The sequence below is a fragment of the Equus quagga genome, chromosome 10 (assembly GCF_021613505.1).
Source record: "Equus quagga isolate Etosha38 chromosome 10, UCLA_HA_Equagga_1.0, whole genome shotgun sequence".
Classification (NCBI taxonomy): Eukaryota; Metazoa; Chordata; class Mammalia; order Perissodactyla; family Equidae; genus Equus; species Equus quagga.
This window is the reverse complement of record NC_060276.1, coordinates 28902005-28929235: the sequence shown is the minus strand read 5'-3', so window position 1 is coordinate 28929235 and position 27231 is coordinate 28902005. Positions and strand designations below refer to the sequence as shown.

The window sequence follows — 27231 nt, the reverse complement described above, 5'->3', positions numbered from 1 at the left end:
CCTTCCAAGTGTGATGTAAAATTTGGATTTAAGCTTAGAATTTTTCTAAACAGGACTAATGATAAAAGTAGTTATTGAGTTAAAGGCTATGGAAAACTATAGTACCAACATTGTTTCACAAACCTTCTGTCTTTCTATTACAGACCCGACAGAGTTCTACAAGGAGTAGTGTATCCCAGTATAACCGACTGGATCAGTATGAAATCAGAAGCCTCCTGATGTGCTACCTGTATATAGTGAAAATGATTTCTGAAGGTGAGTTACCAGCATATTAAGCATGGACTCTACTAGACGTCCACCCTCACAGGTTCATAGGTTCGTGCAACAAATATTTGACCATCACCTCTATGGAGAACACATACACACTAGAAGCAGATCGTTGAAGACTCTGACCTTAAAATGTTCCTGTATTTGAACTTAAAATAGGTTCATTTTGGTCATTTCTTTGAAATAATTTTTTTAAAAATTTAGAAATTAATTTCTAAAATGAGGCAATTGTTTTTGAAGCATTTTTTCATGCAGAGCATATAATGCATTAAATGACCAATGTAAACAGAAGGAAATAATAACCGGAAGTCATATTTAATGCTTTAGCCTTTATTTGACCCAGGATTTGGAAAAACAGAAGCAAACAAAAAGACAGGAAGGGTTCTCTGAGGGTGAGGATGCCACGGTTATCTCTGCAGCACTATGTGGTATTGTATGATGTCAGGTTCTTTTTCAAGCTTTTTTCCCCCTTGGTGTATAATTACATTATTTACTAGCATTACAGTTCCTCTTCATATGATAGAACATAACCAAAGCATTTTCATAAACTGCATGTCCTCTGGAAGTAAAATCAGAAAGTTATCTTATTCACAAATACCACATTTATTTACACAATTCCCTCCCTCTTCTTCCTTTTCTCAATATTTTTGCTCAAAAAAAATGCATGCAAGAATGAAGAACATAAAAGCACCTGGGTTCCAATCATCATAATCATTATATTTTACTTAAAATCTATTTTTTGTTTTAAAGCAATTAACATTTAGTAAAATCTTTTTTGTAATAATGCTGGATATAAAAACATAAAATAAGTTGATAGTTAACCAGCTAGAGAGACATTAAGAGAAATCAATCGCTAAATATGAATAATAAATTCTAAAGAACATTAGTAAATTAATAACAGTAAAAAATAACTAGAATCTTTAAGCTCTAAGAATGTATGATTTGGAATAAAAGTCAAAGACTATATTGAAGCTGTGTGATGGGCCTTCATGTTTTGGGAAAGAAACCCATAAAGGGAGATCATTTTCCACCCTGGTGATATTTCATTCCAGGAGATAATGGATCACTTAACAACTACAGCCACAGCTCATTGTTTATCTTCCTATGCGGTGAAAAGTAGGGGAATGTGGAAAGTGACTGCTAATGTGTATAGGGTTTCTTTCTAGGGTGATGAAAATATTTTAAAACTGTGGTGATGGTTTTATAACTCTTTGAATATACTATAAACTATTGTATTGTGCACTATTTAATAAATGAGTAAGTTTTAGGTACATAAATTCTCTCAATAAATTTGTTTTAAAAAAAAACGCCCAAGAGACACAGGAACAAAGAGAAAGAGAGCCAGCCCTGATAGCCTAGTGGTTCAAGTTTGGCATGCTCTGCTTCAGCAGGCTGGGTTTGGTTCCTGGGTGTAGAACCACACCACTGGTCTGCCAGGAGCCATGCTTGGTGGCAGCTCAAACAAAATAACCAGAGAACTCACAAATATACACAACTATGTATTGGGGCTTTGGGGTGGAAAAAGGAAGGAAAACAAAAAAGGAGGAAGGTTGGCAACAGATGTTTGCTTAGGGTGAATCTTCTCCTGCAAAAAAAAAAAAAAAAAAAAAGCTAGAAAGAAAGTAGTTGAATACCACCACAGCCCAGGGAAAGAAAGATTGGAGGGGGGAGAGCAAAGAGGAGGGGAAGATATATTGGTGACTAGTTCTCCACTCCAGTACACACGTACACACACACACACCATATACCGTGATAACCAATGACAAGCTGGGGGAGAGAAAAGAGGAGGGGAAGATATATTGTTGACTAGTTCTCCACTCCGGTACACACGTACGCACGCACGCATACACACACACACCATATACCGTGATAACCAGTGACAGGCCCCTGGCTGCTTTTCTTATGTCATGGGTAAAACCATAACTGCTTTGTTTCTTGAGAACTTCATAGTTGCTTCTCCTCTTGTAAATGTTGACCTTGCTTGCTAAATATTTGGTCTTTGTTAATTAGGTTTTTCTTTCTTTTGCTCTTGCTTTTTGATTTTTAAAAGCGTGCTTTGAATAACTAGTATACAGTCTGTGTCACATATCTTCTTTATCTTTTGTATATTTAAAGTCATGCTGTATGGTATGTGTAAAGTCATAGTCGTTTTATTATGAAAAATATCTGCTTCTGGATTCTTCTCAATGGATATACTCCAGTTACCTTGTCTTGTCCAGTATTTTATTTTAGTCACTCTATATCTGTTTAAATGTTGAAGTCTTACAAGTCCATGCCCTTCAGGTCCTCTCTTGGCTTTCTGTTATTAGTTCATAAGCAGTAGTAACAATTTCAACAAAAAGATGGTAGACCTCTACGCTTTTAGATGGAAGTAGAGGGATTCTGAAGAATGAGTTTCCTTTTCTATTTGCGGCTGTATTTTATTAACTGGCAATAATTTAGTGTTTCAAAGTCTTAGTCATTCGCCAAAATTTTTTTAGGTCTCATTGCCTTATTATATCCTGAGAAATGGAATCAAAGTCTGGGGTTATCAGTTACAGTCTGAATTGACAGGAAGAAAGTTTCCTTAAGAGAGAGGGAGGGAGAAACCTACATCCTCCTTCTTTCTAACTGCACCCTGGCTTTTCTCTTTATGGTCGATCTTGAAATGACTCTCTGGGTATCATCTGGAGGCTTACTAGCACCATACTCTGCGCCTGTATATTCATTAGTATTCTTGCCCGAAGTCGACTGTTCAGGGCAAGGTGTCTGGTTATTGCCACCTCTCATCAAACACCCAGTGTTGTCACCAGCAATAGTAGCTTTTGATCTTTCCCCACTAGATCTTAAAGTATAGTCAAAACGAAATATATTTAAAGGGAACTTTTCCTTACCCTGTGTAACAGGAGGAAACAAGCTTCTCTTAGAATCAGGCATATTTTCCGGTGATGTTTCAGATACTATTTGAGTAGGTGGGTTTTCTCCTGTAGAAATACTGGAAAGGCTCCAGGGTAAGTCAATCTGAGTTTCACGCTGTGGTGTGGACATCTTCTGTACGGCGATCTGTTTCATTTTTGGCTGGCCACGCTTGTCTTCAGGAAGGTGTGCGATACCTTGAAATTCACAGCCCCTTTGAGAGGCAAGTTTAGGCGTTAAAAGAAAACTTGCAGGGGACTTCTGGGTGGCATCGATTATTAGCGAAGACTTACTGCTGTTAGAGGGAGTCTTCTCAAAAGAAGTCTCTGGCACCTCAAAGACCTCCTGACTATAAAATGGAACTGAAAACTTTGAACTTTGTTGCTGTTCTTTTTTCCCTCCAGATTTCATCTGTTCGGTACGTGAGTGCTTTAGTCCTCTGATAGGCAGATGCACCTGAGGTTCTTGCACAGGATCCCTCACTGAAAAAACTGACATAGTCCCTTGAGTACAAGGAAAGAAGTCATCACTATCAGCAAAAGTAGGGTGAAACTGTTCCTGATTCAATTTTAGGCTTGCACAAAGCCTTTTATTTTCTTCTCTTAATTTATTCCTTTCTGCAGTGAGCTGGGCAATAAAGTTAAGATTTTTTTGTTGGACATCATAAAATTCCTGCTGTAGTTTATTCTTGTAGGCTTCATTCATGGAACAGCGGTCACATGTTTTTGCGTTTAATTGTTCCCGCAACTCCTGAATGGTGCCACTGAGGACTTTCTGTTGCTCAGTTAACTCTTTAATTTTGGCTGTGGAGCCTGTCCACCTTCCGTCTGCCAAACGCTGTTTCTTCAGACTGGTTAATTTTGTCTGTATGCGGTGGAGCTCCTTGTCGTGGAGCTCTTTCAGCGCTAGCCAGGTTTTTTTAAAATCATCGGATGCCGAATCAGATACACTAAGCTGCAATTTCTCTTTTCCGGAAGGTTGCTTCCCATCTCCTCTGTTTTCTCCACCCGGGTTCCCCGCCTGCATCGTGTCTCACCGATTGAGGTTCTGGAAACGGTTCAGACAGGCCAGCGGCTTGGCACGGCCGCCGCGGCGAAAATGGCGCAGGAGCTGTTAACTAGAGCTGGGCCGCGCGGAAGGGATGAGCCCCTCACCTCTTTTAGAGTCCTTTGCGAAGCTGCCTCCGGGCGCAGGGCAACGCTGGGTGGCTCAGGGATGGACAGAAGGTACCAGTTTTTTTGGTGGAAAGGAGGTACCGGCCTTTTGGCGACAGGAGTCAGCGGGCGGCGGAGAGGAAAGATGGCGCCTTCAAGCCGCCCTGTGAGGAGAGGCCGGAAACCCGGTGCCTTCTGGGTAAGCCCTGGCTCTCAGAACCGGAAGGCACCCCAAGAGGGGGTGAAGGACGGACGACCGATAGTCACCACTTGCTTTATATTTTCTAAACGAATCTAATTTGACTTGATTGTAGCATTTTTATTCTTCATGATCAGTATTTTATAATCATTGAAAACCTATCAATACTCATGGTCTTGAAGACAATTGGAAGTAAAGTCAAACGCCCCCCACTCCTCCCTCGCGCTCACCCCTCCATATAGCCAGCATTACCTAGACTTCCGTCTGTGTTTTCCGGAGGCTCCAGCTCGGTTGGTGATTCGGTCATTTGCCTACTTTTGTGATACCTGCAACATTTTACATTTAGAAGAGGATCTGCTGACAGCGTTAGCTTTATCTGAGTAGGGTAAAAAAGGAATGTGTAGTGGTAGCAATTTTTTGTTTTAAACCTCGGTAACTGGGTGTGTTGGAAGTAAAGAAAGAAGTCGAGAGAAGTATATGTGATAGATTTAGAGACTTTTATATTGGAAATAGTTCCATATATGTGTGTGTGTATACTGTTAAAGTGAGGCATATTAAAAGTTTTAAGAGTTTATTTGAGCAAAAATCTATTTAAATTGGGCAGCATCCGCCGGGCCTGCTGGTGCAGCAGTTAAGTGCGCAGGTCCTGCTTCTGCAGCCTGGGGCTCGACAGTTCCGATGCTGGGTGTGGACCTACGCACCCCTTGTCAAGCCATGCTGTGGCAGGCGTCCCATATATACAGTGGAGGAAGATGGGCACGGATGTTAGCTCAGGGCTAATCTTCCTAAAAAAAAAAAAAAAAAAGAAAAAGCCTGGCTACTGGCATTCTTCCCTTTAGATTTCTGCAGCCGCCCATGGCCAAGTGTTTATGTTCCCACACTCCACTTCAGCGACCCAGGGTTTTGCGAGTTCAGGTCCTGGGCATGGCTATGGCGCCGCTCATTAAGCCACGCTGAGGCGGCATCCCACATGCCACAACTAGAAGCACCTACAACTAAAATAGACATCTATGTACCAGGGGACTTTGGGGAGAAAAAGGAAAAATCTTGAAAAAAAAAAAAAGGGGGGGGGGCAGCATCCAATCTAGCAGGTAGAAAGGAGCCCTGAGGAGCTATACAAAATGAAAGACTCGTATGGGCAGAAGGGAGTAGAAGCAAGGAAATTATACTAGGCAGAAAAACAAGTTGGTTATTGCAAAGTTACTTTCCTTTGGAGGATGGCAGGAGTCTCTCAGGCAGATCACCTAACTAGTACTGATCAGATGATTCCTGATTGACCAGTTTAAGGTTCCATTTCTGGGAGAGCTGCAACTATAAGTTAAGTCTTGGTTTGTTGACATGGGGCTTAGCATAAATGACTTCATTTTAGGCCTGTTATTTTGTTTTTAACAGTGTGTGTGTGTTTACATATTGCCAGGACTTCAGAGTTTATATTCCAAGGGCAAAGAGGAAAAAAAAAGTTACCTGTCTCTTTTTCTAAAGTTTCAAGTTCTCAAACTTTCTGGTTCACAGAGCCCTTTGAGTAGGAGGCAAAGGTAGGTAGTTGACCCTCCCTTCAGAAAAATGCACATAAACACCACATCTTGCATAAAATTTTGGGAAGTTGATTGAAAACCCCGGGTCTACTTTCCTTCTGTCTTCAGGGATAGTATGAAGATTAGGATAAGCCATCCAAAAGAATGTTTACAAAGTAAATAAAAATAATTGTTGCAGTTGAAATATTTACAGATTAAATGATATATTTAGAATTAAGAGAATGCAATGTGTATATTGGACAGTGAGCTCGGAGAGGAAGATTAGATGAAACAGAGTTGGCCATTGATGGCGATTGAAGCTGTTATTGGTGCTTTGAGATTCACTATGCTATTTGCTTTATTCAAGCTCTAACATTTTATTTATTCCATTTTCAGATACTCTTCTAACTTACTGGAATAAAGTATCTCCTCAGGAGCTCATAAACATTCTTGTACTTCTAGAGTAAGTTATATTAACTTATTTTGATAAGGTTTTCCCTTATTTGGGGAAGTTAACTTTTATACATAATAAAATATTGCCTTTTTTTCTGTTTTCAACAGCTTATTTACTAATGTAGGAAATGTTAAACTATTTTGACATTATAGAGGCTGGCATACAGGTTCTTCACACATAGTGGAAAACCATGGAGATGGAATGCTTTTGATGTTATAGAAAGCTCTAGCTAATAGTCTTTACAGTCCAGTGGGAGTCTCTCTGTGATCTAGGCAACTAAGCATGACATCAGGTGTCCTAAATCGTTCATTTAGAGTAGATGCCGGCTTAAGGGAGCAGCTCAAATGATTGGAATTTATAGTTTGTGGTCTTCTGTAGAGCTGAGTAATTCTACCTACTTCAGAAAAGCATATATGTGTATCTCTCTTTCTATTCCAAGGCATTTGGGGAAAAAGCTAGTCTTTTTTGTAGGTGGAGGTGGGAAGTTGTCCTGTATTATATGCTAAGCTATTTTTACATCATTAGTGCAAAGCTAAAAGAAAAATTTGAATGTCAGAAATTTTTAAGTAAATAACACACATACATGATATTGTATGTGCATATCTACCAAAACAGATATTTTATTAAAGTCTTTGAAAATTTTCCAGGAAAAGTCAGCAAACAAAACAACAATTAAGATTAAAAAAAATAAACTAATTGTAATGAAATATTTACTAATAAAATGTATGATGTTGGGTGTTTGCTTCAAAAAATACAGGAGGTCGGGAGTGTGGAGGGGAGAGCAGGGGACCTGTTTGGGGTAGAGGTTAAACAAGAATGACCAGGAGTTGATAATTATTGAAGCTGGTGGGTGGTGGGTATGTGGGAGTTTAGTATGCTATGCTCTCTACTTTTGTATAGATTTTTGAGATTTTCAATAATAGGAAGTATTTTAATGCTCTTATTAAAAAATATAGCAATTGGGCCGGCCCCATGGCCAAGTGGTTAAGTTCGTGCACTCCACTTCAGCAGCCCAGCGTTTCACCGGTTCAGATCCTGGGCACGGACATGGCACCGCTCATTAGGCCACGCTGAGGCGGCGTCCCACATGCCACAACTAAAAATATACAACTGTGTACCAGGGGGCTTTGGAGAGAAAAAGGAAAAATAAAAATCTTAAAAAAAAATATAGCAATTGCCCCAATTTTTAGGGCTTAAGAACCTTTTTTAGGTATTAATGACTAAGCTGGAGATCTTTGCTATGAGATGTTATAGAACACAAAGGATGATTTGCATTGACAGGTTTATTTTTTTAAATGGCATTAGAATTGTATATGAAAACATGGGGCTTTTTGGTGCTACTGTAATTGTAGCAAATAAATGTAGAAAGATAAAATATGGCAAGCCCACAGGTAGTTATGTGTGTATTTATTTCTGTATACCAAAGCATACGTTGTTGTATTATGACTTAAATTTTTCAAATATCACTTGTTGAAATGCAGAGTATGGTAATATCTTACTAACATGCTATTATTTTTCTTTCTAGAGTATGTCTGTTTCACTTTAGATATATGGGGAAAAGAAACATAGCAAGGTAACTCGCATAGCACTGCAATTTCCACTTTTCCCCTTCTCTTCCAACAGAGGGCAGTCTTAATCATGCTGTGTAAAAGCTAGATGATTAATTTTGAGTTAACGTTAAGATACCCATGATTTATTTAACATGTCCTAACTCAAAGTTTAAATTAAACTAATGTGAACTGATATATTTTTAAGTTTTCCAAAGGGTAATAGTTAGACTGATATGAAGAGTTTCTGTTCTAATCCTAGAGCAGATGCTTGTCTTTTCTGAAGGCTGTGAGAAAGGGCTAGATCCAGGGGAAGACAGGAAATCATAAAGTGAGGACAGCCATAAGGTCTATACTTTTCTCTACAACCTATCAATACTCGCCTCAGTTACTAAGGTAAATAGAAATCCCTAACAGCGATTGGGGCGTGCAGTGTATATCATCCATTTCTTTTTGCTGTAAGTCTTAGTGAAATAAATACTTAAAATGTTTAAGGGACCCTACGGAAAGGATTACTTGCTTATTTCAATAAGATGTATTTTAGGGGTAGAGTTAGTCGTTAAAGGAACTCAGAGTTCTTTTTTTTAAAGTTAAATTCCATGGCACTTCCAAAAACTGAAGGCACAGTTTGGGTGGGGTTTATTGCTGAGTCTCTGGAACATGCTAATAATAGTAATTCAGGTGACGATTTCTACTGTTTCTCCGCATGGCTTAGAGCTTGCGTGGTAACTACCGCCATGAGCCTTAACCTCTAAGGTTCTTCTGACTCTCCTACTGTGTTTACTATAGAGGATAGACAAACTTTTTTTCTTCCTTAGTTCCTGTGTGACTCGATTGTAATTATTTCAAATGGAACCTTAAAATGAAAAGAAAACTTGCAGATCCTAGCAATAGGATTTTTTTGTTCTTGTTAATGTCCTGGAGTCGATTCCAACCCCTAGCAACCCTGTGTACAGCAGAGAGGAACCCTCCCTGGTCTTTATACACCATCCTCTCACCTTCTGGCGCTCTATCAGACAACACTCCGCTACTATTCATAGGGTTTTCATGGCCAGTTTTTCAGAAGTGGGTGGCCAGGTCGTTCTTCCTAGTCTTAGTTTGGAAGCTCCACTGAAACCTGTCTGCCATGGGTGACCCTGCTGGAATTTGAAATACCAGTGGCATAGCTTTCAGCATCCCAGCAACATGCAGCTGCCACAGTATGACAACTGACAGATGGTGGTGTGGTTCCCTGACTGGGAAACGAACCCGTGGCAGTGAAAGCTCAGGATCTTAACCATTATATCACCAGATAGACATGTTTACAGAGTAAAAATTTCTGATCCAAGTTTAACGCAAGTCCAGAAACAGGTTAGATTGGCACTCATTCCTGAACATCTAACTCCAGGAATTCTCTCCACCTCATTTCGACTGTGAGCACCCCTCTCACTGTTTTCTCTGACTCCTGCTCTTCCTCACCTCCCCAGAAAAAAGATGGAATCTTATTGGAGTATTGGCTTCTTTACTCTGAGGTTTTTGAGGAGAAAAAGGAAAGTAAGAAACTCTTCCTAAATTCCTTAATTGTATTCTTATAGTATAAGCTATTTTAAATCTACATGAAAACTTTATACAATTTCTGGTAGCGCCTCATTTAAGCCAAGTAATAATTAGTAGAATATTGAGCATAGTACAGTGTTGATGTGGAAACTTAATCATTTATTAGTTTAAAAAAATCTAACATTGACATATATTATTAGAGTATTCCAGTTCCTAACTTTAAAATTTATTTTAGGGTGCATGATGCCTGGCTGTCAAAACACTTCGGAGTAGACCGAAAATCGCAAACCATGCCAGCTCTCCGAAATAGATCAGGAGTGATGCAGGCCCGGCTTCAGCACCTTAGTAGCCTGGAAAGTTCGTTTACACTTAATCACAGTAAGTGAAGATGTGTGTAGGGTACCCATTTGAAACAGACGTGTAATACTATTTAACCTTAAAGAAGTTTTGGCTTAAATCATCAGTGTGATTGGAAGTGATTTCACATACATGGATATGTGCATATCTCTGTGGGTTTATATATAATCATGTCATCATACATGAGTATATAATAAAATAGGCATGGATTTTCTTTTAGCAATTTTAGGTATTGGTGGTTTTTTTCTTAGTTCAGTATTAAAGAAATTAATTCTAACCACTCACTTATTGTTCTCATCATGTTATTTTACATTGGATAGCCTTCATTCCTACTGTAAATGTTAGCACAAATAATGGCATCTTAATATAATAGTATGTATAGTATTTCTTTAGAGCTATTACTGATCATTCAGTAATTTTAAGGGATTAGACATGCTGAGCCGACAGCAGAAATCAAAGAACTGTAAATATTCTTTTGACAAAGGTGTAGTTCACACAGGTTAAAGTATTGACAAGGCGAGTAGGACAAGGAGGGAAGTCTTGCCCAGCTGGGGAAGGAAGCTATCCTCTGAAAAGTAAATATTAATGAAAAGTCAGAGTGAGAAAATTTTCATTTCCATACAGTCCTCTGGAGGTTGCAGAAGGGGAGGAGCCAGTAAGACTGGGTTTGTGATAAGGACTAATAATAAAAACAAATGTCTTGAGCAGGTGGACCCTGAGCTTATGGACTCCAGACCTTTGAAAAAAATGAAAGTCTTATAGCCTTCCACTTTGCTCTGGTCACTTGTAAAAATACAATGAACCTACTTCCTTCAGTTGGCCCAGATGCTTTATTTTTCTTCTGATTTAGAAACAAGTCTCATATCATTGTCATAATTGAAAACATCTGGCCATAGGGTGCCACTGTATGTAATGTAGCTGAATTTCTGTGAGTTTCTCATTTTGCACACATAATTAGTGGCGTGACCTAAAATATCTCCCATGTTATTTCCTAGTTACATCACCATAGTTCATAACTGCAGTCTTGGCTCCAAAGAAGTAGGCACCTAGTTATGTGTTGCAGAGCTGTTGATACAGAGCTGAAGTAAATATTATCGGTAGAATTGATTAACCAAAGCCCTATTTGATTAAGGACTAAGTACAGTGAAACTCGTTTGCAGGTATTGAGAGGCTTCTTTCTTCTTGCTTGTCTCTGAGTCTTTGGAGGGGAAAGTATCAATCAGAACTGTTACGTGCATCTCTGTGTTAGGCGGTTTTCATTTACTTTTTTCATCCTAGGTTCTACGACAACTGAGGCAGACATTTTCCATCAGGCACTTCTTGAAGGCAACACTGCTACAGAAGTTGCCCTCACAGTACTAGATACCATCTCGTTTTTCACCCAGTGCTTCAAGGTAAAAATGAAGAGTTAGAATTCAGTTGGCATCACTGCAAAGAAAACGTTCTCCAAAAATTAACTAGTCAGAGGAAGCACAGTGTAGTGAGAAAGCCCCGAATGAGCAGCCAGGAAATTTGGATGGCAGCCCTAGTTTGGCTACCGTGTGACCTTGGGAATTCACTGAGACTCACTTGCCGCGTCCACGAAGTGAAGGGGATGGGACTAATTTGCCCTTAAGCTCCCTTCTACCTCTTAAATTTGTTTTATTTTCATGTTTAAAAATAATTCTCTTTCATACTTTCAGTAAGATATTCGGTCATTTTTAGCCCAAATTGTTATTGTATCAGTTTGTCCAGATACCGTGATGGAGTGCCTGTGATGGGGTGTGATGAAGCATCTTGTCAGGCTAGATGATGTCCAGGCGGGCTGGCTGGCTTCCCTTGTCAATCACTTAGTGGTTTTACTCAGATGTTTGCCTCTCAGTACAAACCGTCATTGCTATGATTAAAAAAAAAAGAAGGTAGAAGCAATTAGCTTGCACAATTGTCGAAGGAGTAAAATAAGATAATAGATGTGAGAGTGCTTTGAAAAGTAAAAAATATATAACTATAACGTGAGGTAATGTTAGTGGGAGAACTCAAAAGTGAAAAATCTTGCTTACTTTCACTCGAGTTATACAGATATTTTTTTTTTTCTTCTCCCTTCCCTAAGTAATTCAGTTAATTGCTTCAGCCTTCCAGATTTTCTATGGAAACCTGGCCTGTGCTTTTCGAAGAGACTTATAAGGGAAAACTGAATTAGATATTAATAAGAAATAGGCTGCAGAATCCCTTTATGAAGTACTAGGTTCTGATTAAAATGCAACCCTGGGGCTGGCCCGGTGGTTCAGCGGTTAAGTGTGCACGTTCCACTTCTCAGCGGCTCGGGGTTCGCCAGTTCGGATCCCAGGTGCGGACATGGCACCGCTTGGCATGCCATGCTGTGGTAGGTGTCCCACATATAAAGTAGAGGAAGATAGGCACGGATGTTAGCTCAGGGCCAGGCTTCCTCAGTAAAAAAGAGGAGGACGGGCAGTAGTTAGCTCAGGGCTAATTTTCCTCAAAAAAAAAAAATAAATAAATAAAATAAAAACGCAACCCAAGTTCTTTTTTTTTTCTTTTTTTTGCTGAGGAAGATTCGCCCTGAGCTAACATCTGTGCCAATCTTCCTCTATTTTTTTGTAGGTGGGCCACCAGCACAGCATGGCCACTGACCAGCGGTGTAGGTCTGTCCCCAGGAACCAAACCCAGGCTGCTAAAGTGGAGCGCACTGAACTTAACCACTAGGCCATGGGCCCCAACCCCCAAATTCATTTTTCATTGTGCTAATAAATCAGAAGGAAATTTGGTCTCAAGGCTTGCATTATATTCCTTCCTCCTATTCAGATACTTCTTAGTTATTTAATAAACATATAACTTAGTAGATGTCAGGCACTATTCTAATTGCTTTACAAATAGTAACTCACTTTGTTATTGTGGGGCCAAGGGTGGAAAAGAAGAGTGACTGCACATAGGCACCAGGGATTTTTTTGAGGTGAGGGGAGTGCTCTAAAATTGGATTGTGATGGTTGTACAACTCTGTAAATACACTAAAAATAATTGAATCCCATATACTTAAAATAGATAAATTTTATGGTATGTAAGTTGTACCTCAGTAAACTTAAAAATACAAATATGAACTCACTTTTAATCCTCACCAGCTTTATGATATAGATGCTGTTATTCTCGTTTTAAAATGAGGAAACAAGTTCACAGGGAAGTTATGTCACATAGCTGGTCAGTGGCAGAACCAAGATTTAGATCTAGGCCAGTTATCACGAGTCCGTACTTCTAACCACTACACCATAGTTGGAAATAGAGTAAGGAAAGAGACAGAAAAATCTAACACCATTCAGGAATTCTAGCTATTGATGTTACCATTAGATCTGTCACAACTTTGCGTATTATTTTGGGTTGTTGTTGTTGTTTTGGGCCAAGTTATAACCTGCTCATTAGTTTCTTGAGGAATAGGAAACTAGGGCTAGAGAAAGTAACCAATTCCTTTTTTTAAAAAAAGGTTCACAAACCAATAGATCTCTCAAATTTGTTGTTTCTTTTGTGTCTCTCTTTGCAAAGAGCATTTAAACAATTTACGTGGCCTGTTCGGTTGTGATATCTGTTATTATTCCTACTCACAGAGGGTTTAATTTGTCACCAGTGGCTAAATATATCTTACACTAAACATACTTTTAAGAGTAAATTAGATAATAGACTTTTAGGATAGAATTGATATTTTCCTTAATTCTTACATTATTTAATCTTCCTCAGAGAAATACAAAGCCTTGTATCCATTTTTAATTTACTGATTTCTCAATTGAGAAGTGTTATGGTTAGGTTAATAGAAAATACTCTGCCCATACTAGTTCTGTATTTGCTGTGTTACATTGGAAAAATAATTCTTTTCATCTGTTTAAAATGATGGAATTAAGTGTACGTATAGTTTATGTAGTATTTTGAGATTTCCAAGTTGAAAGATGGCACAAATGTTTTAAAATTATATTCAACTTTTTATTTTTCTGAAACTTTTTTCCAGCAGTGGTTTGATAAGGAGGGATTGGTAAAGTCAGTTCTCACATTTGGGGGGTGGGGGGTGGGCAGCAGCATAAACTATTTCTGCAAAATGTATTTTTTTCGTGTTCTGTAGAACCAACTTTTAAATAACGATGGCCACAACCCATTAATGAAGAAAGTATTTGATATTCATCTTGCTTTTCTTAAAAATGGACAATCTGAAGTATCGCTGAAGCATGTATTTGCTTCACTGCGGGCTTTCATCAGTAAGGTAAGGAAAAAAGCTTTCTAGCTGGTAGTGGGCTCGCTTCATGGCAAGATGGAAAGATGGGAACGAGGAGCGTTGTGATGATCTGCAAACCTCAGATAATGAAGCCGTTAAGTACTACCTTTGTAAATATAAATACAGAAGAGCAGAATACATAAAGAGGGCCTGACCAAGAATCCCCTCAATTCGGAAAGTGCTTTTTATTTCATCTTGTCGTTTCTTCCCTTTTTAGTAGGCGCCTTTGAAGGGTATCATTTTCAAATTACCAGCGTTGCTAGTTTTTCTTCTCTTTTGCTTTTTTTAAAGTATTATCATGCTGAAGATATGTAAACTATTAGTGTACTCCTGTATAGGCACTTTGAAAGCAGAGAGCAAGTTTTATAACCCCAGGGTCTTACATGATATCTTACAAATGGTAGGTATTCAATATGTGTTCAGATGAATGAATCCTTATAATGCTAACCTTATCTATGGGCTCTAAATTTTCAGATCACTTAACCTCTAATAAGCAAAAACCTCAGACTAGGCTTTTAGGAATAAATATGACTGAAACAGATAGCAAAGATTTATTTCTGGTTTGTTTTTGATAGCTTTTAAATGTAATAAAAAGCAATATAAACCAAGATGGAGTTAAAATTTTGGAAAGGCGCATTCTAGACCTCGACTCTGGTGTGTATAACTCCAACAAGACAAATCCAATTAATTGATTTGTGTAATTGGATTGCTAAGCGTGGAAAACTTTTTCATCATCATTCTTTGAATGGCAGCTTGTTGCATTTAATTGATACAGAAATTAGGTAGATTTGAAGGTTGTTTTTAAATTGCCATTCTTTTTTTTTTTTTTTTTTAAGATTTTATTTTTCCTTTTTCTCCCCAAAGTCCCCCGGTACATAGTTGTGTATTTTTAGTTGTGGGTCCTTCTAGTTGTGGCATGTGGGATGCCTCCTCAGCATGGCCTCGTGAGTGGTGCCATGTCCATGCCCAGGATTCGAACTGGTGAAACCCTGGGCCGCCGAAGCGGAGTGCGTGAACTTGACCACTCGGCCGCGGGGCTGACCCCTAAATTGCCATTCTTTAATACAATTTATAAATAAAGAAATATATGGAAAGCTGAGTTCAATACAAGCATGTTACAAGAAACTAAGGGAAAGCGATTCAGAAATAATTCATTTAGCAAACGGTTACTGGATATGTACTTACTGGTGTTAGACACCTGGTGTCAGGGATACAGTCTGAGGGCTTATTGTTCAGTAGAGGGAAACACACACAAAGACAAACGGACAGACACACACACATACACATGTACGCACATCCACAAATGCCATTAGGATAAAAGAAGTCTATGCAGAGAACTGAGGGTGGGCATGAAAAGGAGGGGAAATGCTCCCATTTAGCAAAAGTTTCTCTGCAGCTGTGGAGCTAGGATTTAGTATGGCCTCAGAAAGAGATGGGACTGAAGAGGTAAATGGGGACCAGATGATTGTGTACTCATCTTGGGAGTTAGACTTCATCTTTTAGGCGTCAGGGAGCGTGGAAGTAGCACAGTTAGATTTGTATTAAAAGTGAATTGGTGTGGGCAGAGAAAAATCTCTTTGAAAAGTAATGTGGAAGACAGATTAGTGGCAATACTAAAGGCAGTAAGAAGACTTGCTGCAAGAGGGTAGAGAGATGAGTGTCAAAGGCAGATATAAGACATGGTAAGGAGATAGAATTTATAGGATTTGGTCATCAGTTCACTGGATGGTGGGGTATGGTGGCTGATGTGAAATATAGGGAAAAGACTACACTTGGAGCAAAAGTTAATGGGTTCTGTTTTATGGACCTGTTGAATTTAAGGTGCCTATAGAATATCCAGTTAGAGCTGTTAAGATTGGCAGTAGGATATATAGATCTTTGCTCTGGAGAGAGATCTAGGTTAGAGAGCTAGACTTGAAGACGTCATCCGTCCATTCATTCATCCATACTATATTTATTAAACACCTCTCTGTCAAGCTCTGTACTAGGTACTAGGGATACAGTGATGGAGAAACAAAAGAAGCATAGTCTGCTCTCATTAAGCTTTTAGGCTAGTAGGGGTAGAGAGAGACAAAAAAATAAACAAGTAAATAAAATAGTAATTATGATAGGTTCTAGGAAGGCACTAAGTTGCTGACATAGAGAATAAGGATTTGTGGGTAATATCTTACTTTAGATAGGTTGGTCACTTTTAAAATGAAACCTGAAATATGATAAGGGGCCAGCCAGTTGACAAGCACAAGGAAGAACACTCGGGAGAAGGACATGCATATGCAAAGGCCCAGAGTTGGGAAAGAAACTGAAAAGGAAACTGAAAGGCCCAGTTTAGCTGGAGCATAATGAACTAAGGAGATCGTCAGCATATGAGTGATGATTGAAGCCATGGGAGTGGTTTAATTTCCCCTGGAGAGTATGTAGAGGAAGAAACAAAAAAGGTCAAGAGTGGTGCATTGGAGAAAAACAACATAGAAGGGGTTGGAAGAGGAATCGGTAGAGGATATGAGAGGGAACAGCCACAAGTAGGAAGAAAGGCAAGAAAGGATATCGTGGAAGCCAAAAGAAAAAGGAATTTCCGCATTATTATGGGATCCAGAGTGGTCTAATAAGATAAGAGGGAAAGGGAGTCCTTTGGAGTTGCAATGGGGAGGTCGCTGATGACTGGCCATTGCCCACTCAGACAAGTGATGTAGGTAGAGACCTATTATAGTGGATTAACTGCACTGTAGCTGTGTCCTCCCTTACCCCTTTATTTTCATTCTAGAGTATCTTGCCCAGCAGGATTTGGTTTAATCTGGTGAAACTATTGGTGAGGTTTCCCAGTTACCAATCAGAAAACATTTATTAAACGTTCCTTATCTGCATAGCTTTGCACTTGGTGTTAAGGTAATAAAAAGAAGATAGGTTCCTATAACATGGGTTTAAATTCAAGATTCCCAAGAAATAATTTTGAAAGGTGGCCCTTGAGCTTCATACTCTCTGAAAATAAACATCCATTGTGTACTCTGAAGCAGCTTACTACTTGCTTGCCTAGACATGTAGGCACGGGAGATTGTAACAAGCCTGTGTTATATGTATAGTTTATCTTCCACAAGGGAGACTGAATGCATTCTCAATGTAACAGCCACTCGGCTGTTTTGAAGATTAGTCACTTTTGTACTCTTTCTATGCAAGATCTATCCTCATCAACACTGTTTATGAGTAGAGGATGCACGTGTATGTTTGGTGTGTACACTTCGTCTATACCCCATTCCATTAAAAGATCAACTTTACTTGCCGAATAGATTCCCACTATAATTTTCTCAGCATTTGGAACTTCATAATATAAGAAACTGTTTAAATATAAAGCAAAAGAGTAAGTAACGTTGATTGTCCTTTCCATTTTTAAAGCCCAAATTAAGACCCATCGACCATTCATCATTTCAGTCATTCAAGAATTTAATACATATTTTTGGGGAACCTACTTATTATGTTTTCCAGACTGTCATGGCTCTTTGCAGATCTGTAGCATTTATAGTGAGTCCCTCACATTTTTGCAGTGACGTGTATGCTGACTTGAATTGTTCCGTCGTTGACACATGCTAGTCTTGATGTCTCTAACTAGTTGGGCTCTCTAGAGCAGAGCCCTCGCCTGATGTTGATTTTGTGTCCTCAAAGCACCCACTGTAGTTTTAGGTGAGAGTAGACTAGGCACTTGGTAGTTGATTGATTTTTATGGTTGGGTTCTCGGATATACTTATTTATGTTTTTCTGTTCTTTAGTTTCCCTCAGCCTTTTTCAAAGGAAGGGTAAACATGTGTGCTGCATTTTGCTATGAGGTTTTAAAGTGCTGCACCTCGAAGATTAGCTCAACCAGGAATGAAGCATCTGCACTTTTGTATCTTCTGATGAGAAACAACTTTGAGTACACCAAAAGGAAAACCTTTTTGAGGACACATCTGCAGGTCAGTGAAAATCAAAGCTCTTTCTTCTATTCAATCTTTAGCCTCTAGAGCAAGATCTAGAACCACCCAGTCCAATACAATAGCTATTAGCCACATGGGCCGTTTAGCACTTGAGACGTGAATAGTCCAAATTGAGATGTACTATAAATATAGAATACGCATTGGCTTTTGAAGACTAAGTACCATAAAAAGTAAAATATCTTAATTGTTTTATGTTGACTATATGTTGAAATGATATTTTGGATATATTGGGTTAAGCAAAGTATAGTAAAATTTACCACACAGGTGGATTTTATACTTCTTAATGTGCCTACTAGGCAATTTAAAATGACACACGTGGCTCACATCGTATTTCTATTGGACACCACTGCTCTAGAGCGTAGATGTTGAGAGCCTAGACTAGTCCAGCTTCCAGGACTACCACACACTGTGTGACCTTGAGCAGGTTCCTTCCTTAGTCTCTCAGTGCCTCAATTTCTGCAAAATAGTGTAAATATTCATACCTACCTCATACGGTTGTTGTGAGAATTAATAAGATGACTATAACAAACAAACACTTGTTAGATATTCCATAGCAGATAATACGGTCTGTGTTTTTTATTTTCCCATGTGCCCAGTTAGTAAAAAAAAATGAGAGAAGTCTTAAGGTTTAGTGGAAAGCATGAGCTTTGGAATCAGACCAACCTGGGCTTAAATCGTAGCTCAGCTACTTACAGTGTGACCCTGGGCAAATTACTCAATCTATCTTAACTATTTGCCTCATCTGTAAAATGAGGCCAAGTATATTTCACCTTGCAGGGTTATCATGAGGGTTAGAAATAGTGTGTAGTGCCAGGCATGATGCCTAACACATAACAGACATTTAGTACATGGTAGTTGTTATTCAATATCTCCATATTTTTTTGCTTATTTGTTGAAACAGCTCTGAAGTTAACCACAATTGGGACTTCTTGGCTCAGTAGGCCTCTTGGTAATATGGGAAATCCTTGGTCATATTTATATCTTTACTGCCATGGTCTGTCCCATTGGAGACTGAGTTATAAATGGGGAAACTGCCATAAGCAGCTTTTTAGGAATGTCATCATTAATGTAAAAATCTGTAGCAGTATATGCTTCCTGTAAAAATCTGTTATATAGTTACTTTCGGATACTAGGGCCAGCATTACATATTAGGGCTTTTACTGTTCACTGTTATGTGAGATGTCACTCAAATGCCACTTTCCCCCAAAACGTTTCTGCAATTAGTGTGCCAGTATGCCTGAAATTCCCCATTAGAGTCCATTCTTCTGGGTCAAAGCATCAGTTCTCTCAAGGCCTTTATTCAACTGTAAATGAGCTAATAAACATGAAGACTTAGAACCATGCCTGGCACATAGTAAGTGCTCACTAAAGAATTAACTAGTACTATTATGATTATGATCTCTTTAGTCCTCATAACACTTCTATAAAGTAGATATTGTTATCATCCTCATATTACAAATGAGGAAAGCGAGGCACAGAAGGGTTAAATAACTTTCCCACAGCCACACAGTGAATAACTGATAAAGTCAAGATTTGACTCTAAGGCAGTTTGACTCTAGGGGCTGCACTCCTAGCTCCTACAGTATCCTGCATCCCAGCATCGGGGATAAAGCATCTGACCATTAACGCTCTATCATGGATCACTTAGGCATTCATCCGAGGAATCCTGAGAGGTGAAAAAGCACCGTCAAAGGCTGTTACATATCCTGCTGTCTAAACTAGGTAGGCCCTGGTCAGAAATAAAGAAGGGAGCTAAGGCGCTGGAGCTGTGGATTCAGCACACTGAAATAGACTAGTGAAAAGGAATGAGAAGCCATTAAAGAAAAACGTCGTTTATTCCCAGCTTTGCCATGGCTACTACCTAGCAAGCATATTCAAAGTGGAGACCTGACCACCACTGTATCAGTTCACTATTATGAAAAAAGTTTTAGATCTAGCTGTGCTGTGAGTTTTGAAAATTTTTTCACATCTAACCAAGAAAAGTCCCAATAAAATTTGAAGTTGCTATTTTAGTAGAAGAATTTAAACCCCTCATGTATGAAGAAAATAGATGAGGATGGAACTGTGTAGAATCTTTACAAGAAGTGTTTCATATGAGTGCTTATGGGCTTATACAATGATGAAAATAAGCAGCATTTGTTCAAAAGACGTTTGAAAATCAGTGTTTGCTTTTTCCTGCAGATAATAATTGCTGTAAGCCAGCTGATAGCTGATGTAGCATTAAGTGGAGGATCAAGATTTCAGGAGTCTTTGTTCATTATCAATAATTTTGCAAACAGTGACAGACCTATGAAGGTATGTTCTCACTTCAAGTAATAAATTAGAACCACCTTCGCTCTCAGGGAAGTTTGCACTCCTAGAGTTAAATAGTCATTGGATTCACAGCTTTTGATAGTATTGAGTGTGTAGAATGTGAGCTTCGTGAGTCAAGGCTTTGTTTTATACCCACTGTACCTCTATCACCCAGAACACTGCCTGGTACGTAGCAGATATTCAATATTAGTTGAATGGACGGATGAATGACTATACTGTGTATCCATAGTTATTAGGCCTAGTAGGATTTGAATTTTTTTCTGGGCTTGATTTCTAAACTTGCTCAGAAAACAAATGGATCCTTTCTTAACAGTTGTCACCATGTATAATACTGGTTAATTAAGCATTGAGTTTGAAATTTCACTTCTTAGAGTAGCTGACAGCTGCCTGAATCCGTTGCCAACAGATGATAATTCATGATTCCTCAGAAGGGATCATTATTTGATGATTTTCTGATTTTCAAGAATCATCTGTTAATTGATTGTGGCTTGCCATAGATTCTTACTGGCAAGCCCAAACCCAAGACTGTCATTCTTAGGCACCAGCTGTCTGAGGCCAAGCTTAGGACCCTGACCACCGTTCCTCTTTCTTACCTTTCTGCTTAAAACCTATAACATTGTAAAAATTCATCTGTTGTTTTGTTGCATGGAGAGCAGGTTCTGATCTTCACTGATACATGGGTCCAAGGGAAGAAGAATCCTTTGCCCGCAGAGGATTTTTCCTCCCAGAGGAATCATCCCCTTCTTGGGAAAGGTCATCTTCTAGCATAATTTGACAATATTGTGTAAAATCTGAAAAAGAAAAAAGCTCACAGTCACAGCATACTTGATGTTTGGAATGTGTAGAATCTGCGTACCAAAAAATATTCCCATAGGAGCGTTGCTTCGACTGAAAAAAACACTGAATAATGCCAGCCGTTCTCATGCTGGGAAAGTTTGCTTTTCAGCCAGTTCTACTGGTTCCCTAGGGGGATCAGTCTATGCTCCAACTAATCCCGTGAGGATTGAAACAACTTATGTCATTTAGGGTGTTTTACTCCTACTCTGAGTTTATTTTACCAGTTGTTACCATCCTTAATTCCATGTTTTATAAAAGTTGGATTAGCAGCTTTTTCAAAGTAAATGGAGTCTGTTTTGGCTCTCCTTGGTAGGATATCTTTATTATGACTCATTTCTGAAATAACCTAGTTTTATTCTGGCAGCGCAGTCATTACCAAGCAACTCTGTTACAACAATGTATGTCTTTCCTCCAGTAAGTGGAATCTCTATTAATGTGTAAGAAAGGATTTTGTGTATATAATTATTATTATTATTATTTTTTAAAGATTTTATTTTTTCCTTTTTCTCCCCAAAGCCCCCCGGTACATTGTTGTGTATTCTTCGTTGTGGGTTCTTCTAGTTGTGGCATGTGGGACGCTGCCTCAGCGTGGTCTGATGAGCAGTGCCATGTCCGTGCCCAGGATTCGAACTGACGAAACACTGGGCCGCCTGCAGCGGAGCGCGCGAACTTAACCACTCGGCCACGGGGCCAGCCCCTATAATTATTATTTTTAAAGGGATCAAGAAGACACTTTTTACAACTGTTTCCTCCAGATTTGGTTATATTCATGTTGAAAAACTTCCTAATCCCTCTACCTGTTCTTTACTTATCTTCTCTGAATCCTACAGACAATTGTGATTACTCCACTGGGGTTAAGAGGAAGTGATAGGACTTTCTTAATAGTGGCCAGGATAAAGAGGAAACTCTAACTTAGTGGTTTTGGAGGACAAAAACAGCACTTTGAGAGATGCCCATCATTTCTTTAAATTCTTTAAGAGTGTTCTGTGATTCATAACCTCTTGTTTGTGTAGGTGGAAATCTTTGCAGTATGGTTTCTACCTTACTGATGTGGTCGTCAGTGGATGGGATAGATATGCTTGTCAGTATGGAATAGTGGCTAAGATCACCAGCTCTGGAGCCAGACTGCCTGGGTGTGAATCCTGTCTCTACCACTTACCAACTGCGAGACTTGGCCAAGCTACCTGAATGATGTGTACCTCAATTTTCCCATTGGGAAAATGAAGTATAGTAGTACTTCATTCATAGGGTTGTTGTAAAAATCAAAACATGTAAGGCATGTAGACCACTGCCTGATACATGATACGCTGTCAATTTCTAGTTGCTGCTGTAACTAAGATTACACAATAATGGCGAATACGGATTACTCTTATGGCTGTAGAATTCACAGTGGAGGAGCTGAGGTTCAAAGCTGGGTGGTCTTGCTCCAGAGTCCATGCTCTTATGGGTTGTGAATATATTGCTGTCAAGTGTACGGCTTTTGAAGCCTGAACTAGTTGGATATTTTTAAAAGAATTAATTTAAAGCTCTTTTGATATGCCACATGCCAAATAGCAAGAACTGTAACAAGGAGTAAAAATCGTATGTTATTTGTAGGATTGGATGCCGAGGCTTAGAGTACATCAATAATATTGATAAACCTGTCTTTTTTGTTTGTTTTGAAATTAGGCAACTGCTTTTCCCACAGAAGTCAAAGACTTGACCAAGAGAATCCGTACCGTTCTTATGGCCACTGCTCAAATGAAGGAGCATGAGAAAGACCCTGAAATGCTAATTGATCTCCAGTATAGCTTAGCCAAGTCCTATGCAAGCACTCCAGAGCTCAGGAAAACCTGGCTTGATAGCATGGCCAAGATTCATATAAAAAATGGAGATTTTTCAGAGGTGACTGCTTAAGACTTTCTTCTAAACAAAACCCTGCGAAACCCCTGGAGCACATTCTGACAGTTCTTTCTTTGTCATCTTTTTTCAGGCAGCAATGTGTTATGTCCATGTAGCAGCTTTGGTAGCAGAGTTTCTTCATCGAAAAAGTAAGATATTTCTGTTCTTAGAGATGGGGAGAATTTCAGTTAGCATAGTCGTTTTTATTTTTGTAGCTTGCAACTATGAATGTGATATAATTGAGCTCTGAAAAATATGTCCACCTCTAGCCTCATTCAGTGTTAAACAGAAGTTGTTATAAAAGAAAACTGTATTGTTCATTTTGCCTTCTGCTTTCATGAAGAGTACAAGACTAAGTTAAATAGTACAGGGCCGGGCCTGAATCCCAATGTTTATTTTCCAAGACTGTCTCCCTGGAAGACTGCCACAAATTAAATTCTTCTCAGGGCTCACGAGAAGCTCTGGATAATAGAAATCACTTATTTTCCCCTCATCTGCCTCAACTTCACCAACAACTGCCCACAGATTGTTTCTACAGCCACTTTAGTGCAACAATACCTTAGTGTTAAAAGGGAGTCAGCACATCAGCAAGATGGCCTAATAAGAGATCCCTTGTTGTATACCCCACTCCACACCAATTTGGCATCCATCCATGGACAAAATGCCTTTTTGGGAGCTGTGGAATCCAGCACCATATCCCAAGAGACCTAGGAGGAATCTTGCCTCCCTGTGCATCAGGTAATAGGCAGATAGACCTTGGTCCTGACTGTGGACCCTGCAGTGACCCATGAATTGGCTTCAGCCCCTCTCAGCTGCAGTCTGGGAGCTCCTGGAAAACACTGTCTTAGATAATCACCCATGGACAAGGGATTTGGTGGAAGTCCAGGAGTTGGTGGAGAAGTTCCAGCGTGCCATTGGAGCAAAATAATAATAATAATAATAATAATACAAGTTTGGCTGTATTGGAGGAGGTAAGAGGAATAGTTTGACTTGACTTGTGTCATCCCTTTCCCAAGGTAGCACTGCTCAGTGCCAAAAGAGATATTCTCGCCTGTGATTTCTTCCACAGGGGAATGTGAGAGCATGTGAGTGGGCATCCAGATTCCCCAGCGGTACAGGATGTTTCCAAAGAGGCCCATTTCTCTCTTGCCCCAGTCAGAGTAATGAGTTGTGAGCTGCATGACTGGGGAGTGGGAAGAGGCTGGGAGAGTGGCAGATAGGACTCTCAGAGGGCATTAAAAGGACATGGATTCTGGGCTAGCCCCAGTGGCCTAGTGGCTAAGTTCAGCACAGTCTGCTTTGGTGGCCCGGGTTCAGTTCCTGTGTGTGGACCTATACCATTTGTTTCTCAGTGGCCATGCTGTGGTGGCAGCTCACATAGAAAAAGAGGAAGATTGGCAGTGGATGTTAGCTCAGGGCAAATCTTTCTCAGTTAAAAAAAAAAAAAGGACACGGATCCTACTAACTGCATCATGGACTCCATCAAGCAGCCCACCAACAAGCCACTAGGGGCACTTAGCCTGTGGATCCCCCCAACTAGCCCACAGGCACCCATATTGCTCCACATGCCTCAACCACACACTCCTCTACCCTGTAGCTGGCTCCTGATAACAGTGAGAGCAAGCTTTGGCAGACAGCTAGTGAGCACGTGCAGAAAGCTGGCCAGAATCCATGGGCCAGGAAGAGACCACAAATGTGATCTGTAGCACCACCTTTGGGAAAGCAAAAGGGAGGCTATCAGCACCTGGCCTGCTGTGTTGCATGATGGAGAGAAGGCATACAAGCTTAAGAATTCTGCCACAAGAGGGAACAAGAAATGTGGAGCAGGCATATCCATAGAAGGTCTCTGAAATCTTCAGAATCCCTAGCAGGGCAGATGGAAGGTATTTGTCTCCCAGAGTCAGTCAATAAAGATGATTGGAGGTGACTGCTATTTCAGATGTGAAGATAGCAATGCAAGACTTCAAAGGATGACACTACCAAAGGATCACAATAATCTTCCAGTAACCAAACTCAAAGATATGGAGATCTGCAGTTTACCTAACAAAGAATTCAAAATAGCTGTTTTAAGGAACCTCAATGAGCTACAATAAAACAGACAATTCCAGAAAATCAGGAAAACAATACAGGAACAAAATGAGAAGTTAAACAAAGAGATGGAAATCATAGAAAAGATCCAAACAGAAATTCTGGAGCTGAAGAATACAGTGAATGAAGTGCAAAATGCAATACAGAGCATTACCATCAGAATGAATATAGCAGAAGAAATAATCTGTGAACAAGAAGACAGGACCTTTGAAATTATCCAGTCAGAGGAGAGCAAAGAAAAAAGAGTGAAGAAAGCCTACGTGATCTATGGGATACCATCAAAAGAAACAATCTGCAAATTATTGGAGCCCAGAAGGAGAAGAGAAAGAGAAAGAAGGAGAGACAAGGCATATTTAAAGAAATAATGGCTGAGAACATCCCAAATCTGGGGAGAGATTTGGACATCTGAGTTCATGAAGCTCATAGATCCCCAAACAAACTCAACATAAAGAGATCTTCTCTAAGACACATAATAAAACTGTCAAAATCAAAGACAGAATCCTAAAGGCAGCATGAGAAAAGAAGCTTGTAACTTACAAGAGAATCCCCGTAAGACTATCTACAGGCCAGGGGAGAGGGCGATGATATATTCAAAGTGCTGAAAGAAAAATAACCTGCCAACCAAGAATACTCTATCCAGCACAGTTGTCCTTCAGAAATGAAGGACGAATAAAGACTTTCCCAGGCAAACAAAAGCTGAGGGAGTTTATCACCACTAGACCTGCCTTACGAGAAATGTTGAAAGAAGTTCTTCAAGCTGAATTGAAACTACTAACAAATTAGTAACATGAAAACACACGAAATGGATCCATATGAATGGATAAAGAACATGTGGTATGTATATATAATGGAATATTATTTGGCCATGAGAAAGAAGGAAATCCTGCCGTTTGTGACAACGTGGATGGACCTTGAGGGCATCATGCTGGGTGAAATGAATCAGGCAGAGAAAGACAAATACTGTATGATCTCACTTATATGTGGAATCTGAAAACACCAAACTTGTAGAAACAGCGAGTAGAATGGTAGTGGCCAGGGGCTGGGGGTGGTTCAAAGGGTATAGTCTTCCAGTTAAAGATGAGTAAGTTCTGGAGATCTAATGTACGGCATAGTGATTATAGTTAACAATACCGTATTATATACTTAAAAGTTGCTGAGATTGTAGATCTTCAATGTTCTCACTCTTCCAAAAAATGGTAATTATGTGTGGTGATTAACACTACCGTGGTGATCATTGCACAATATATACATGTGCCAGATCAAAACACGCACCTTCGACTTACACGGCGTTGTATATCAATTATGTCTCAATAGAGCTGGGGTCGGGGGAGAAACAAAAAAAAAGAAAAAAAGGAGTCTTGGTCTTGAAGGGCTTCAAGATCCAGCAGGTCTATTTGAGGAATCTGCCTAAAAGTTTCCCTTTCAAAACAGTGTTGTTGACTATTGTAACAACTACTCAAATAGTAAAACAGTTGAGTTAGGTTTAAACATTGACAATGGGCTTTTGCAAAGAAGTCTCCCACTGTCCATCCTGGTGGCCAAGCTACTTTCTTTAAGGCAGTTGAATGAGTAGCTTTAGGGCATACTGAAGCCATCTTGTGGGAGTCGCGTCACTCTGGTTTTGGCTATGAGAACACAACCATGTTTCATTTTATTTTTTAATTCTACAATTCCTATAGTTAACTATTTATCTTTCATTTCACATCTAAAGCTCAGTGTCTGATTGCCTCCTATAGTGCCACCCATGTGGAGACTCTTCCTAAAAAGTCTTCCCAAACATGGTATCATGACTAACATGTAGATTCATTTTACTTATATTTTATTTATTTATTTATTTTTTAAATTTTTTTATTGAGTTAATGATAGGTTACAATCTTGTGAAATTTCAGGTGTACATTAATGTTTGTCATTCGTGTTGTAGGTGCACCACTTCACCCTTTGTGCCCACCCCCCACCCCACCTTTCCCCTGGTATCCAC

General features: G+C 39.4%; 1 protein-coding gene across 2 annotated transcripts in view; it reads left to right on the top strand.

Moving 5' to 3' along the window:
* The window catches only part of DOCK11 (dedicator of cytokinesis 11), a 183188-nt gene that overhangs the window by 116756 nt on the left and 39201 nt on the right, over positions 1-27231 (top strand). For both annotated transcript variants that reach the window (XM_046673239.1, XM_046673238.1), the window contains 10 exons: positions 144-255; positions 6426-6492; positions 8009-8056; positions 9802-9944; positions 11202-11317; positions 14023-14160; positions 17931-18113; positions 20316-20429; positions 22953-23168; positions 23257-23314. In XM_046673239.1, the coding sequence (XP_046529195.1) occupies positions 144-255; positions 6426-6492; positions 8009-8056; positions 9802-9944; positions 11202-11317; positions 14023-14160; positions 17931-18113; positions 20316-20429; positions 22953-23168; positions 23257-23314 (1195 nt within the window). The remainder of the gene's footprint in view (positions 1-143; positions 256-6425; positions 6493-8008; positions 8057-9801; positions 9945-11201; positions 11318-14022; positions 14161-17930; positions 18114-20315; positions 20430-22952; positions 23169-23256; positions 23315-27231) is intronic.